We start from the raw sequence: 18458 nt of genomic DNA on the forward strand, positions 1-18458 counted from the left end.
AGTATTACTTGGCCCCTGCAGAGTATTACTTGGCCCCTGCAGAGTATTACTCGGCCATATACACCACCAAGAGAAAACCTCACCCGATACTGAAGCTTTTCTGTCTTCTCCTCACCAGCAAATCACTCATAACCGCCAAATCACTTGTATTTCCTTCAGACTCCAGACTGGCTCCGCCTACTCGAGTCTAGTCACATGGCCGGTCACGTGGTCATGACATCATCAGAGGTCCTTTAGCTGGCGAGGAGATAGCATCTACCCAGTGTGTCATTCTACAGGCGTCTTCTGCTGCTCCCAGGTAACGGCGAACATGTCCTCCCTCCCCGGTATACCGCTGTGTACAACCCACACATCTCCCTAATATACCGCCCCCTGCTGTCTGCTGGGATATACTACACTACATTAGTGTTTCCTAACCCGATTGCCTGCAAAACTACAACTCCTATCATGCTCAGACAGCCCATGAACCCCTCCAGGACGAGGCCTGTTACCCCCCCCCCCCCCGAAGAAGCAGCCGCTGAACCCCTTCAGAAGGCGTCCGTTGACCCCCCCCCCCCTCTTGAGAATGTGGCCCATGAACCCCTTTTGAGGACGCTGCTCGTTAAACCCCCTCAAGGACGCGGCTGGTTGACCCCCCCCCCCACCTCTTTGAGGACGGGGCCCGTTAACCCCCCCCCCCTCGAGGACGTGGTCTGTTAACCCCCATCTCGAGGACGCGGCCCGTTAACCCCCCCCTCTAGGACACGGCCCGTTACCCCCCCTCTAGAACACGGCCCGTTAACCCCCCCCCCTAGCACACAGCCCGTTACCCCCCCCCCCTCTAGGACGCGGCCCGTTACCCCCCCCCCTCTAGGACGCGGCCCGTTACCCCCCCCCCTCTAGGACGCGGCCCGTTACCCCCCCCCCTCTAGGACGCGGCCCGTTACCCCCCCCCCCTCTAGGACGCGGCCCGTTACCCCCCCCTCTAGGACGCGGCCCGTTACCCCCCCCCCCCTCTAGGACGCGGCCCGTTACCCCCCCCCCTCTAGGACGCGGCCCGTTACCCCCCCCTCTAGGACGCGGCCCGTTACCCCCCCCTCTAGGACGCGGCCCGTTACCCCCCCCTCTAGGACGCGGCCCGTTACCCCCCCCCTCTAGGACGCGGCCCGTTACCCCCCCCTCTAGGACGCGGCCCGTTACCCCCCCCTCTAGGACGCGGCCCGTTACCCCCCCCTCTAGGACGCGGCCCGTTACCCCCCCCTCTAGGACGCGGCCCGTTACCCCCCCCCTCTAGGACGCGGCCCGTTACCCCCCCCCCTCTAGGACGCGGCCCGTTAACCCCCATCTCGAGGACGCGGCCCGTTAACCCCCCCCCCAGGGCGCGGCCCATTTACCCCCCTCTAGGTCGTGGGCCGTTAACCCCCATCTCGAGGACGCGGCCCGTTAACCCCCCCCAGGGCGCGGCCCATTTACCCCCCTCTAGGTCGTGGGCCGTTAACCCCCATCTCGAGGACGCGGCCCGTTAACCCCCCCCCCTCTAGGACGCGGCCCGTTAACCCCCCCCCCTCTAGGACGCGGCCCGTTAACCCCCCCCCCCCTCTAGGACGCGGCCCGTTAACCCCCCCCCCTCTAGGACGCGGCCCGTTAACCCCCCCCCTCTAGGACGCGGCCCGTTAATCCCCCCCTCTAGGACGCGGCCCGTTAACCCCCCCCCCCCCCAGGACGCGCCCCGTTAACCCCCTTGAGGACGCCGCTATCCATGAGGTACTTAGCTTGTTCCGATCACTTGTCCTACACCAGTGTTTCCTGACCAGGTGCCGCCAGCTGTTGCAAAACTACAACTCCCAGCATGCTGGGAGTTGTAGTTTTGCAACAGCTGGTTACGCCCTAGTTGGGAAACGTCGTCTTACACTGGTGACAGAACTTAGTATATGGTGTTTAACAGGTTCCCTCCCCCTACACACAGTGTTATAGTCCGGTCATGTGACCGCGTGTTTGTTGTTACCCGGTTACTCCTGGACTTTGTATACGGTGACACAATCCTCCTGCACCCATCACCATGGGTCTCCAGAATAGGAACCTGAGCAGGGGCGCCGGCCAGGGGTGAGGGGGTTAATGGACAAAACCATCCGGGGGGGCAGAAAGTAGTACATTGATATGAATAAGCCATGCAGGATGCTGGGAGTTGTAGTTCTTCTATAGCTGTGTTCTCTGGAATGTCGCCAGACTGGACCTTCTCCCTTTCAGACTCAGAGTGACAGGCGGAACTATCCGGGCGCGGCGTCCTCTATAACACACCTTGGATTCCTCCGCTAACATCATTTGTGCACAGCGCAGTGGGCGGGGTCAGGGGTGATGGGCGGAGTCACTGTCTGCTTCACTAACCTCCTTATATTTCCCCCCCTCAGGTCCATGATGCCTCACCTCCCCCTGACGATGCCGCCTGACCGCGGGGGCGGGGCACTCTTCGCGGTGCGGATCACCACCCTGGCAGTGGGAACGGTCTGTCTGCCGCTCTGCGGTTTCGTCTTCTGCGTGCTTTGGTCGCTGATTTTTAACTTTGAGGAGACCACGGCGACGCACTGCGGGGTGAGCGCCACCATGTGTCCGGTGTTATACAGTGTCCCTGCGGAGGGTCATGTGATCGTACAGCGCTGACGTCTCTCTCCTTTTTCCAGGTTCCTAACTACCTGCCGTCCATCAGCGCGGCCATCGGCGGAGTCACCCCACAGAGGTATATCTGGCGCCTCTGCATCGGCCTCCACTCTGCCCCCCGTCTGCTGGGAGCAGTGGTTTACCTCAACTTGTACCTGACCTGGGGCGCCTCCTACTGGAGATGTTATATCAACTTCCTGCTCAATGGCTTCGAGATCCTGAGCCTCCTCCTGCTGACCTTCATCTCCTCCAACGAGAACCACGGTGAGACCTCCGACCTACCCCCCCCCCCCCCCCGGCACTGAGCGCACGCCTACCCCCCCCCGGCACTGAGCGCACGCCTACCCCCAACCCCCCCCCGGCACTGAGCGCACGCCTACCCCCCCCCCCCCGGCACTGAGCGCACGCCTACCCCCCCCCCCCCCGGCACTGAGCGCACGCCTACCCCCCCCCCGGCACTGAGCGCACGCCTAACACCCCCCCCCCCGGCACTGAGCGCACGCCTACCCCCCCCCGGCACTGAGCGCACGCCTACCCCTTGCCCCCCCCCCCCCCCGGCACTGAGCGCACGCCAAACACCCCCAGACCCCCCCCCCCCCCCCCCCCGGCACTGAGCGCACACCTACCCCCCCCCCCCGGCACTGAGCGCACGCCTACCCCCCCGGCACTGAGCGCACGCCTACCCCCCCCGGCACTGAGCGTACGGCCGCACGCCAAACACGGCCCCCCCCCCCGGCACTGAGCGCACATCTACCCCCCCCCCCCCCGGCACTGAGCGCACGCCTACCCCCCCGGCACTGAGCGTACGCCTACACCCAAACCCCCAATCCCCCCCCCCCCCCCCGGCACTGAGCGCACGCCTACCCCCCCCATACCCCCCCCCGGCACTGAGCGCACGCCTACCCATCCCCCCCCCCGCCGGCACTGAGCGTACGCCTACACCCAAACCACCCCCCCCCCGGCACTGAGCGCACGCCTAAACCCCCCCCCCCCACCCCGGCACTGAGCGCACGCCTACCCCCCACCCCACCCCGGCACTGAGCGCACGCCTAAACCCCCCCCGGCACTGAGCGCACGCCTAAACCCCCCCCCCCCCGGCACTGAGCGCACACCTAGCCACCCCCCCCCCCCCCCCCCCCCCCCCCCCCGGCACTGAGCGCACGCCTACCCCCCAACACCTGCCCGCCTACCCTGACACCCCCCACAACTGGTGGCCTGCCCCCGACACCCCCATTGCTGCTTCCCTGGTGATTGTTTCCTCGTCTTCTCCGCAGGGATCCATCAGTTGTCTTTTGTCTTCTTCATATTCTTCTCCCTCATGTATATGATGACAACTATAAGGATATGGGGACTATCCAGGAAATACTCTGTAAGTGCCGAGGTAAGGAAGTGAGAGCGCGGAGCGAGAGATAAAGTCACAATCTCTAAAGAAACTTAGAATAGTATAACGGATAATCCGTGGTGGTGCTGCCTCCCGGGTATCGGTCCTGCGGATTCTCCAATGGCGTCATACTCACATTGGCAAAGAGGTTGCTATACGTCCAAGTGCGTTTGTGTATTTTTGGTTATTAAATCAAGTTTTATCTTCAACCCGTTTGAAGCAAATGCCTTCCAGTGGATCGCGCCTGTTACCCGGCATATTCCAGAGCTGCACTCACTGTTCTGCTGTTACATCATGTCTTCTCCTCCAGAGCTGCACTCACTATTCTGCTGTTACATCATGTCTTATCCTCCAGAGCTGCACTCACTATTCTGCTGTTACATCATGTCTTCTCCTCCAGAGCTGCACTCACTATTCTGCTGTTACATCATGTCTTCTCCTCCAGAGCTGCACTCACTATTCTGCTGTTAAATCATGTCTTCTCCTCCAGAGCTGCACTCACTATTCTGCTGTTTCATCATGTCTAATCCTCCAGTCACCTCCAGAGCTGCACTCACTATTCTGCTGTTACATCAGGTCTTACCCTCCAGTCACCTGGACACCAGCAGAATAGTGAGTGCAAGTCTGGAGGATAAGACATGAAGTTACAGCAGAATAGTGAGTGCAGCTCTGGAGGATAAGACATGATGTAACGGCAGAATAGTGAGTGCAGCTCTGGAGGATAAGACATGAAGTTACAGCAGAATAGTGAGTGCAGCTCTGGAGGATAAGACATAATGTAACAGCAGAATAGTGAGTGCAGCTTTGGAGGATAAGACATGATGTAACAGCAGAATAGTGAGTGTGATCATTTCCCGGGGTGAACATTCTCTAGCCGCAGACGTCAGGAATACGGGAGAGAACAGATCAGACCCGCATTGAGCTCAACAAGAACAGGAGGAGTAAAGTGCTTTTGACCTGTCACAGACCAATGTCAGGAGTTTTGATTGGTCGGGGAATCAACTAATCAGAAGGACAAGATGGGGTAATTGCTGTGGGCTCCTCCCGGCTCGTTCTCCCGATCAGTGGGGGTTCAGTACGGAGACCCTGACCGAACAAAATGTTTTATATGTTCCTGCGTCTTGTTACATTTTTAAATGTCAGGGATACTTTAAGAACTGTGTAATGAACTCCATGAGTAAGGGGCGGTCCAGCAATAGAATAACAGAGATAATTTATTCCAAAACAGCACCACACTTGTCCTCAGGTTGTGTGTGGTATTACAACTTTGCTCCATTCACTTTAATGGGACTGAGCTGCAATACCACACACAACCTGAGGTCAATTGTGGTGCTGTTATTTTAAAGAAATTGGCTCTGTTTCTATAATGCTGGATAACCCTTTTTTAAAGAAAGGTGGAGAGGATCCCTAGTGTGGGTTCTTCTTTGTGGCCCCATAGTGACGTGTTACAGAATCAATGACAGAAAATATTCTGAAATAACCTGTAACCACTCATCTAATATCTATCTGTACCAGGAACAGCGCTCATATGTCTGGAAGAAGTGGCTGTTCATCTTCAACCTGGCAGCCATCCTGATAGCCTTCGTGTTTTATTATCGTCATAATGTGTACTGCGAACCTGGAGGTAAGGAATTTGCCTCTTAGCCCTTGATAAAGCCACAGCCTCTGGCGAAACGTTTGGCGGGCGGGCAATGTGTTAGAATTTTAATTGTCTCACACTTGTAGATTGTGGACTGCAGCCACAATCTATCTTTTCAATTCAATCAGATAGCATGCAGTGTCATGCCAATCAATGGATTATGGATCAATATGTGTGAGGTTATTTTAATCTTGGCTCAATAAACGTTAAGTTTTATATTGGGTGGGAAATATAGGGTCTTAGTGATCGCTTAGTGGTCAAATGTAAATAATATTGGATTTACCCTCCACTCATAGGTCCTTTTTTTTTGCATTAAGGAAGGGGACCTAGCCCAAAAATATAGAATATAACGACTATAATACTGCTCCTATATACAAGAATATAACTACTATAATACTGCACCCTATATACAAGAATGTAACTACTATAATACTGCTCTTATATACAAGAATATAACTACTATAATACTGCTCCTATATACAAGAATGTAACTACTATAATACTGCTCCTATATACAAGAATATAACTGCTATAATACTGCTCCTATATACAAGAATATAACTACTATAATACTGCTCCTCTATACAAGAATATAACTACTATAATACTGCCTCCTATATACAAGAATATAACTACTATAATACTGCTCCTATATACAAGAATATAACTACTATAATACTGTCTCCTATATACAAGAATATAACTACTATAATACTGCTCCTATATACAAGAATATAACTACTATAATACTGCTCCTATATACAAGAATATAACTACTATAATACTGCTCCTATATACAAGAATATAACTACTATAATACTACTCCTATATACAAGAATATAACTACTATAATACTGCTCCTATATACAAGAATATAACTTCTATAATACTGCCTCCTATATACAAGAATATAACTACTATAATACTGCTCCTATATACAAGAATATAACTACTATAATACTGCTTCCTATATACAAGAATATAACTACTATAATACTGCTCCTATATACAAGAATATAACTGCTATAATACTGCCTCCTATATACAAGAATATAACTGCTATAATACTGCTCCTATATACAAGAATATAACTACTATAATACTGCTCCTATATACAAGAATATAACTACTATAATTCTGCCTCCTATATACAAGAATATAACTACTATAATACTGCTCCTATATACAAGAATATAACTACTATAATACTGCTCCTATATACAAGAATATAACTACCATAATACTGCCTCCTATATACAAGTATATAACTACTATAATACTGCTCTTATATACAAGAATATAACTAATATAATACTGTTCCTATATACAAGAATATAACTACTATAATACTGCTCCTATATACAAGAATATAACTACTATAATACTGCTCCTATATACAAGAATATAACTACTATAATACTGCCTCCTATATACAAGAATATAACTGCTATAATACTGCTCCTATATACAAGAATATAACTACTATAATACTGCTCCTATATACAAGAATATAACTACTATAATACTGCTCCTATATACAAGAATATAACTTCTATAATACTGCCTCCTATATACAAGAATATATCTACTATAATACTGCTCCTATATACAAGAATATAACTACTATAATACTGCTCCTATATACAAGAATATAACTACTATAATACTGCTTCCTATATACAAGAATATAACTACTATAATACTGCTCCTATATAGAATATATCTACTATAATACTGCTCCTATATACAAGAATATAACTACTATAATACTGCCTCCTATATACAAGAATATAACTGCTATAATACTGCTCCTATATACAAGAATATAACTACTATAATACTGCTCCTATATACAAGAATATATCTACTATAATACTGCTCCTATATACAAGAATATAACTACTATAATACTGCTCCTATATACAAGAATATAACTACTATAATACTGCTCTTATATACAAGAATATAACTAATATAATACTGTTCCTATATACAAGTATATAACTACTATAATACTGCTCCTATATACAAGAATATAACTACTATAATACTGCTCTTATATACAAGAATATAACTAATATAATACTGTTCCTATATACAAGTATATAACTAAGTCCAAAGTGTTAGGCACAGCTCACTCGTACGCCCTTTCTGCGTCTCGGACGAGACTGAACCACAACTCGTATGATTATGAAAAATGAAGAGATGTCCAGCGCAGGTTCCAAGCAATACGAAATAATTTATTCAGCAGTAACACGACATGATGACAGGTAGGTGACGCGTTTCAGCCACAATCTGCGGCCTTAGTCATACAACAATACATTACAAATGAATCTCTTTTATAAGGGAGAGAGGCAGGGTTCTATCCAGCAGGAAGGGTGTGCCCGGTGAGTAAAATCATCCTCAGGGTTAACCCGTTGCTGGAAGTTAACTCGCTCATCCCCGTACAATTGTGATATAAAAACGCATGGTTTGTGTGAACACATGCTAAAAATTACAAATAGTACAAACAAACCCATATTAAATGGGATTCACAATTATAAAAGGTTCTTATGTACGGATTGGATAATGGTGTCTGTAAATTAGTCATAAACCAATATTTGATGGTCACTTATATAACTTATAAAAATAGCAATTTCATATGAAAATATTTATCAAATGTATATAATGTAATAATTTGCTAAATTTTATACGGCAAACACCATGTCTTAGAGAAATGGGAAGATCAATGTGAAAATACGAAATATTGAAATAGACTCATATGTGTTAGTATTGTGAATTTATCTGGATTTTCTTCATATGAACAAAGTCACATGTTGATGACGATAATTTAATCCTAAATAATTAGATAATATTCATTATATTGCACAGAGGGCATAAAGCGATATAAATTCAATTTGATTATCTGTGTATTTTAAACATTAAATATTTTAACTACTAAATTCGTAATATGTATAAAGAGTCATAATTTCAATAATGCAATATCACATCTTGTCTTTGATTCAGGCCTTGGGGGTACCTAGTTTGTAATTTTATAATCCAATAAACTTCCCTATCCAGTAGTTTTTGTTTAATATTTCCACCCCTAATTGTGTGGGCAACTTTTTCTATTCCCTGAAGGCTAAGACCAGAGAAATCCCCCTCATGGTTTTCTGCACAATGTCTACTGACCATGGATAAATGTCTAGTTTGGAAATGGGGAATATCAGACAGGTGTTTTCTGATCCTCGCCTTCAGGGGGTTCGTGGTGCACCCAACATATTGGACTTGGCATAGTTCACATGTCATTAGATACACCACATTATTAGTGTTACAATTTATGTATCCAGACATGTTAAATGTTTCTTTTGTTGTGGTGGAGAAAAAAGTTTTACTGTTTTTCATAATTGTACAACAAATACATTTCAGGTGTCCACATTTATAATTTCCTTTCACTTTTAACCAGGTAGAATTTTTCTTTTCTGTTGAACTATAAAGACTGGGAGAAATATATTGCCCAATGGTTTTTGCTTTTTTCGAAATATATTTATATCCATTTTCAAATATTTTTGTATAATGACTGTCATTCGCTACCATTGGCAGATATTTTTCCACTATATGACAGATTTGTCTAAAATTTTGGCTGTAATTAGTAGAAAAAATAAGTGGTTTTTTATGATTCTGTGATGTATGTCGCTTAAATTTTTTGTTATCTCCATATATTAGCTCGCTTCTATTTCTTTTACTGGCAATATTTTTTGCTCTTTCTAATGACCATTTTTGATATCCTCTCTGGCTTAATCTTTGCGATATATCATCCACTTCACGATCAAAGATCTCTGGAGTGGAATAATTACGTCTGGCCCTTATCATCTCCCCCACTGGAAGATTTTTAATTACGTGGGGGGGATGACAAGACCCTGCCTGTAATATAGAGTTTGCTGAAAGTTCCTTACGGTATGTGGAGGTCTCAATTTTGGCATTTATTACATCACCTCTTAATGTTAAATCCAAAAAATGTATTTCATTTTCGTGACTATGTAATGTAAATTTGAGATTGCAAGGATTATGATTCAGATATTCACCAAAGTGCTGTGTAGTCGGCATAGACGACCTCCCGATAAATAGGAGGTCGTCTATATACCGACCATACCACAAAATATGTTGACTACAACTATTGTTGTGGGAAAACAAAAACTCCTTTTCCCACCAACTCATAAAGAGATTTGCTAATGAGGGCGAGAATTTTGCTCCCATGCTCGCTCCGGTGATCTGCAGAAAAAATATTCCATCAAACATAAAGAAGTTGTGTTTTAGTAAATAATCAACCACCAAAATGATAAAATCCTGCAGATCCTCGGAGTATGGAGCATATGTGGACAAGAACCATTCTAAGGCAATACATGCCTCCTTGTGTGGAATGACCGAATATAGGGCCGAGACATCAGCTGTTATCCATCTCATCCCGGGTTCCCACTTGATGTTGTCCATAGCAACCAGAACATCTCTGGTATCTTGGAGGAAACCCGGGATGAGAGGGACCAACGGCTGAAGTCTAGAATCTACCCATTCACACAATCTCTCATTGAGTGAACCAATTCCGGCAACTATAGGTCGCATTTGTGGAGGAAATGTATTCTTGTGTATTTTCGGCAATGAATGGAAAATTGACATAATAGGGTTAGACACCTTAATATAGTCACCTTCTTTTGTAGTTAGATGACCCTCACTAATGCCTCGATCCACTATATTAAAGAGGAGGTTTTTGAACTGTGGTGTTGGATTGGTCCTCAATATTCGATATGTATTGGTATCGGATAGCATCTCCATATTTAATTGCATATACAGTTTTACTATCCAACACCACAATTCCACCTCCCTTATCCTCTTCGCGAATAACAATTTCCTTTGCTGACATGAGTTCTTTGAGTGCTTTTCTCTCATGTGTATTGAGATTGTGTTTAATTGGGGGGATATTTTGGGACAATTTGTAGGTCTTTTTCCACCAAGGCTTGAAATTGGTCAAGAATCGGGGTGCGGGACATAATGGGGTAGAAGCTGGGGTTAGGGGTACAAAATACAGGTGTAATATCTTTCCTATGCGATGATAATTGTTGTAATTCGGAGAGGGGTGGTGAGCTCTTTGAAAGTTTGAAAGTCCAATTAAACACAATCTCAATACACATGAGAGAAAAGCACTCAAAGAACTCATGTCAGCAAAGGAAATTGTTATTCGCAAAGCGGATAAGGGAGGTGGAATTGTGGTGTTGGATAGTAAGCTGTATATGCAATTAAATATGGAGATGCTATCCGATACCAATACATATCGAATATTGAGGACCAATCCAACACCACAGTTCAAAAACCTCCTCTTTAATATAGTGGATCGAGGCATTAGTGAGGGTCATCTAACTACAAAAGAAGGTGACTATATTAAGGTGTCTAACCCTATTATGTCAATTTTCCATTCATTGCCGAAAATACACAAGAATACATTTCCTCCACAAATGCGACCTATAGTTGCCGGAATTGGTTCACTCAATGAGAGATTGTGTGAATGGGTAGATTCTAGACTTCAGCCGTTGGTCCCTCTCATCCCGGGTTTCCTCCAAGATACCAGAGATGTTCTGGTTGCTATGGACAACATCAAGTGGGAACCCGGGATGAGATGGATAACAGCTGATGTCTCGGCCCTATATTCGGTCATTCCACACAAGGAGGCATGTATTGCCTTAGAATGGTTCTTGTCCACATATGCTCCATACTCCGAGGATCTGCAGGATTTTATCATTTTGGTGGTTGATTATTTACTAAAACACAACTTCTTTATGTTTGATGGAATATTTTTTCTGCAGATCACCGGAGCGAGCATGGGAGCAAAATTCTCGCCCTCATTAGCAAATCTCTTTATGAGTTGGTGGGGAAAAGGAGTTTTTGTTTTCCCACAACAATAGTTGTAGTCAACATATTTTGTGGTATGGTCGGTATATAGACGACCTCCTATTTATCGGCGAGGTCGTCTATGCCGACTACACAGCACTTTGGTGAATATCTGAATCATAATCCTTGCAATCTCAAATTTACATTACATAGTCACGAAAATGAAATACATTTTTTGGATTTAACATTAAGAGGTGATGTAATAAATGCCAAAATTGAGACCTCCACATACCGTAAGGAACTTTCAGCAAACTCTATATTACAGGCAGGGTCTTGTCATCCCCCCCACGTAATTAAAAATCTTCCAGTGGGGAGATAAGGGCCAGACGAAATTATTCCACTCCAGAGATCTTTGATCGTGAAGTGGATGATATATCGCAAAGATTAAGCCAGAGAGGATATCAAAAATGGTCATTAGAAAGAGCCAAAAATATTGCCAGTAAAAGAAATAGAAGCGAGCTAATATATGGAGATAACAAAAAATTTAAGCGACATACATCACAGAATCATAAAAAACCACTTATTTTTTCTACTAATTACAGCCAAAATTTAGACAAATCTGTCATATAGTGGAAAAATATCTGCCAATGGTAGCGAATGACAGTCATTATACAAAAATATTTGAAAATGGATATAAATATATTTCGAAAAAAAGCAAAAACCATTGGGCAATATATTTCTCCCAGTCTTTATAGTTCAACAGAAAAGAAAAATTCTACCTGGTTAAAAGTGAAAGGAAATTATAAATGTGGACACCTGAAATGTATTTGTTGTACAATTATGAAAAACAGTAAAACTTTTTTCTCCACCACAACAAAAGAAACATTTAACATGTCTGGCTACATAAATTGTAACACTAATAATGTGGTGTATCTAATGACATGTGAACTATGCCAAGTCCAATATGTTGGGTGCACCACGAACCCCCTGAAGGCGAGGATCAGAAAACACCTGTCTGATATTCCTCATTTCCAAACTAGACATTTATCCATGGTCAGTAGACATTGTGCAGAAAACCATGAGGGGGATTTCTCCGGTCTTAGCCTTCAGGGAATAGAAAAAGTTGCCCACACAATTAGGGGTGGAAATATTAAACAAAAACTACTGGATAGGGAAGTTTATTGGATTATAAAATTACAAACTAGGTACCCCCAAGGCCTGAATCAAAGACAAGATGTGATATTGCATTATTGAAATTATGACTCTTTATATATATTACGAATTTAGTAGTTAAAATATTTAATGTTTAAAATACACAGATAATCAAATTGAATTTATATCGCTTTATGCCCTCTGTGCAATATAATGAATATTATCTAATTATTTAGGATCAAATTATCGTCATCAACATGTGACTTTGCTCATATGAAGAAAATCCAGATAAATTCGCAATACTAACACATATGAGTCCGTTTCAATATTTCGTATTTTCACATTGATCTTCCCATTTCTCTAAGACATGGTGTTTGCCGTATAAAATTTAGCAAATTATTACATTATATACATTTGATAAATATTTTCATATGAAATTGCTATTTTTATAAGTTATATAGTGACCATCAAATATTGGTTTATGACTAATTTACAGACACCATTATCCAATCCGTACATAAGAACCTTTTATAATTGTGAATCCCATTTAATATGGGTTTGTTTGTACTATTTGTAATTTTTAGCATGTGTTCACACAAACCATGCGTTTTTATATCACAATTGTACGGGGAATGAGCGAGTTAACTTCCAGCAACGGGTTAACCCTGAGGATGATTTTACTCACCGGGCACACCCTTCCTGCTGGATAGAACCCTGCCTCTCTCCCTTATAAAAGAGATTCATTTGTAATGTATTGTTGTATGACTAAGGCCGCAGATTGTGGCTGAAACGCGTCACCTACCTGTCATCATGTCGTGTTACTGCTGAATAAATTATTTCGTATTGCTTGGAACCTGCGCTGGACATCTCTTCATTTTTCATAAGTATATAACTACTATAATACTGCCCCCTATATACAAGAATATAACTACTATAATACTGCTCCTGTATACAAGAATATAACTACTATAATACTGCTCCCTATATACAAGAATATAACTACTATAATACTGCCCCCTATATACAAGAATATAACTACTATAATACTGCCCCTATATACAAGAATATAACTACTATAATACTGCTCCTGTATACAAGAATATAACTACTATAATACTGCCCCTATATACAAGAATATAACTACTATAATACTGCTCCTATATACAAGAATATAACTACTATAATACTGCTCCTATATACAAGAATATAACTACTATAATACTGCCCCTATATACAAGAATATAACTACTATAATACTGCTCCTATATACAAGAATATAACTACTATAATACTGCTTTATATACAAGAATATAACTACTATAATACTGCCTCCTATATACAAGAATATAACTACTATAATACTCCTCCTATATACAAGAATATAACTACTATAATACTCCTCCTATATACAAGAATATAACTACTATAATACGGCCTCCTATATACAAGAATATATCTACTATAATACTGCTCCTATATACAAGAATATATCTACTATAATACTGCTCCTATATACAAGAATATAACTTCTATAATACTGCCTCCTATATACAAGAATATATCTACTATAATACTGCTCCTATATACTAGAATATAACTACTATAATACTGCCCCCTATATACAAGAATATAACTACTATAATACTGCTCCTATATACAAGAATATAACTACTATAATACGGCCTCCTATATACAAGAATATATCTACTATAATACTACCCCTATATACAAGAATATAACTACTATAATACTGCTCCTATATACAAGAATATAACTACTATAATACTGCTCCTATATACAAGAATATAACTACTATAATGCTGCTCCTATATACAAGAATATAACTACTATAATACTGCTCCTATACACAAGAATATAACTACTATAATGCTGCTCCTATATACAAGAATATAACTACTATAATACTGCCCCTATATACAAGAATATAACTACTATAATACTGCTCCTATATACAAGAATATAACTACTATAATACTGCTTTATATACAAGAATATAACTACTATAATACTCCTCCTATATACAAGAATATAACTTCTATAATACTGCCTCCTATATACAAGAATATATCTACTATAATACTGCCTCCTATATACAAGAATATATCTACTATAATACTGCTCCTATATACAAGAATATAACTACTATAATACTCCTCCTATATACAAGAATATAACTTCTATAATACTGCCTCCTATATACAAGAATATATCTACTATAATACTGCCTCCTATATACAAGAATATATCTACTATAATACTGCTCCTATATACAAGAATATAACTACTATAATACGGCCTCCTATATACAAGAATATATCTACTATAATACTGCTCCTATATACAAGAATATATCTACTATAATACTGCTCCTATATACAAGAATATAACTTCTATAATACTGCCTCCTATATACAAGAATATATCTACTATAATACTGCTCCTATATACTAGAATATAACTACTATAATACTGCCCCCTATATACAAGAATATAACTACTATAATACTGCTCCTATATACAAGAATATAACTACTATAATACGGCCTCCTATATACAAGAATATATCTACTATAATACTGCTCCTATATACGAGAATATAACTACTATAATACTGCTCCTATATACAAGTATATAACTACTATAATACTGCCTCTATATACAAGACTATAACTACTATAATACTGCTCCTATATACAAGAATATAACTACTATAATACTGCTCCTATATACAAGAATATAACTACTATAATACTGCTCCTATATACAAGAATATAACTACTATAATGCTGCTCCTATACACAAGAATATAACTACTATAATGCTGCTCCTATACACAAGAATATAACTACTATAATACTGCCCCTATATACAAGAATATAACTACTATAATACTGCTCCTATATACAAGAATATAACTACTATAATACTGCTCCTATATACAAGTATATAACTACTATAATACTCCTCCTATATACAAGAATATAACTACTATAATACTCCTCCTATATAGAAGAATATAACTACTATAATACTGCTCCTATATACAAGTATATAACTACTATAATACTGCCTCTATATACAAGAATATAACTACTATAATACTGCTCCTATATACAAGAATATAACTACTATAATACTGCCCCCTATGTATACAAGAATATAACTACTATAATACTGCCTCCTATATACAAGAATATATCTACTATAATACTGCTCCTATATACAAGAATATAACTACTATAATACTGCCTCCTATATACAACAATATAACTACTATAATACTGCCCTATATACAAGAATATAACTACTATAATACTGCTCCCTATATACAAGAATATAACTACTATAATACTGCCTCCTATATACAAGAATATAACTACTATAATACTGCCCCCTATGTATACAAGAATATAACTACTATAATACTGCCTCCTATATACAACAATATAACTACTATAATACTGCCCTATATACAAGAATATAACTACTATAATACTGCTCCTATATACCAGAATATAACTACTATAATACTGCTCCTATATATAAGAATATAACTACTATAATACTGCCTCCTATATACAAGAATATAACTACTATAATACTGCCCCCTATATACAAGAATATAACTACTATAATACTGCCCCCTATATACAAGAATATAACTACTATAATACTGCTCCCTATATACAAGAATATATCTACTATAATACTGCTCCTATATACAAGAATATAACTACTATAATACTGCTCCTATATACAACAATATAACTACTATAATACTGCTCCTATATACAAGAATATAACTACTATAATACTGCTCCTATATACAACAATATAACTACTATAATACTGCTCCTACATGTAATGGTTTCTTATTCTCTCCTCTATAGTTTACACCTTCTTCGCATTCTTCGAGTACCTGGTGGTCTTTTCTAACATGGGTTTCCACATGACGGCCTGGTTGGATTTCGGCAGTAAGGAGCTTCTGGTCTCCTCTCTGGATAAACGCATCTGAGGAGGAACCGAACACGTTCTGGCGGTCAGTGGTCACCGCGCGGTCACTATAACACCCGGAGCTATTGTCCTTCCCACCCCAGAAGACACAGGTCCCTCTCCTGGGATTGGATCAGTAGTGGCGTCGGCTGTTGTGCGGTGGTTTCTAGAGGATTTGCGGTGAAGATGTTGGTGGCGTTGGATGTTGTGAAGATGTGATTATACCGCCATATAGGTATATACCTGCAGGCTGTGCTGCTATATCATGATTATTATCAGTACTGATGCGGTGTGTAGTGGATCTGATCATGAGAGCGCGTTCTGGATGACTGTAATGCTTTCCGTGGTCTCCAGGGGGCGCTGTTTACCTGCAGCGGTATTACCACCATAGACGTTAGCGCTTGTGGGCAGTGTGATGTCGGATCTGTGGACTCCCCCCCCCCCCCCCCCCCCCCCCCCAACTCACACACATGTACAGATTATATATAATATATCTATATACACATAATAATAAAAAATATGTGTATGAAAAAAAAAAAAAAAATATATATATATATATATATATATATATATATATATATATATATATATATAATAATATAATATATATTACACACACACACACCTATATATATATTCATGGCGATAAATGTTGTCCCCCCTGAATTTTTTCCAGAAAATCAAGTATTTCTCACAGGAAAGGATTGCAGTAACACATGTTTTGCTATACACATGTTTATTCCCTTTGTGTGTATTGGAACTAAACCTGGGGAAAGTAACAGCTGTGGGCAAGTTTGCAACCCATGGCACTGTAGATAATCTCCCTGGGTGTGGACGGAAGAGAAAAATTGATGAAAGGTGTCAATACAGGATAGTCCGGATGGTGGATAAGCAGCCCCAAACAAGTTCCAAAGATATTCAAGCTGTCCTGCAGACTCAGGGAGCATCAGTGTCAGTGCGAACTATCCGTTGACATTTAAATGAAATGAAACGTTATGGCAGGAGACCCAGGAGGACCCCACTATGGCAGGAGACCCAGGAGGACCCCACTATGGCAGGAGACCCAGGAGGACCCCACTATGGCAGGAGACCCAGGAGGATCCCACTATGGCAGGAGACCCAGGAGGACCCCACTATGGCAGGAGACCCAGGAGGACCCCACTATGGAGGAGACCAGGAGGACCCCACTGCTGACACAGAGACATAAAAAAGAAAGACTACATTTTGCCTAAATGAACTTGAGTAACCAAAATCCTTCTGGGAAAACGTCTTCTGGACAGATGAGACAAGATAGATCTTTTTGGTAAAGCTCATCATTCTACTGTTTACCGAAAACGGAATGAGGCCTACAAAGAAAAGAGCACAGTACCTACAGTGACATATGGGGGAGGTCAGTGATGTTTTGGGTTGTTTTGCTGCCTCTGGCACTGGGGGCCTTGAATGTGTACAAGACATCATGAAATCTGAGGATTACCAATGGATTTTGGGTCGCACTGTACAGCCCAGTGTCAGAAAGCTGGGTTTGTGTCCGAGATCTTGGGTCTTCCAGCAAGACAATGACCCCAAACATACGTCAAAAAGCCCAAGAAATGGATGGAAACAAAGCGCTGGAGAGTTCTGAAGTGTCAGCAATGAGTCCAGATCTAAATCCCATTGATCACCTGTGGAGAGATCTTATAATTACTGTTGGGAAAAGGCGCCTTCCAATAACAGACCTGGAGCAATTTGTAAAGGAAGAGTGGTCCAACATTCCGGCTGAGAGGTGTAAGAAGCTTATTG

At 41.8% G+C, this 18458-nt stretch overlaps 1 protein-coding gene across 1 annotated transcript; it reads left to right on the forward strand.

Annotated features, from left to right (window-relative positions):
* Positions 1 to 146: 146 nt before the first annotated feature.
* PGAP2 (post-GPI attachment to proteins 2) lies at positions 147 to 17113 on the forward strand. The gene is made up of 6 exons (XM_056561026.1): positions 147 to 298; positions 2388 to 2568; positions 2658 to 2898; positions 3909 to 4015; positions 5531 to 5639; positions 16577 to 17113. Exons 2-6 carry the CDS (start codon positions 2392 to 2394, stop codon positions 16699 to 16701), a joined length of 759 nt encoding a protein of 252 aa, XP_056417001.1. The 5' UTR covers positions 147 to 298; positions 2388 to 2391; the 3' UTR covers positions 16702 to 17113.
* Positions 17114 to 18458: the final 1345 nt, after the last annotated feature.

The sequence above is a fragment of the Hyla sarda genome, chromosome 2 (genome assembly GCF_029499605.1).
Source record: "Hyla sarda isolate aHylSar1 chromosome 2, aHylSar1.hap1, whole genome shotgun sequence".
NCBI classification, from domain to species: domain Eukaryota; kingdom Metazoa; phylum Chordata; class Amphibia; order Anura; family Hylidae; genus Hyla; species Hyla sarda.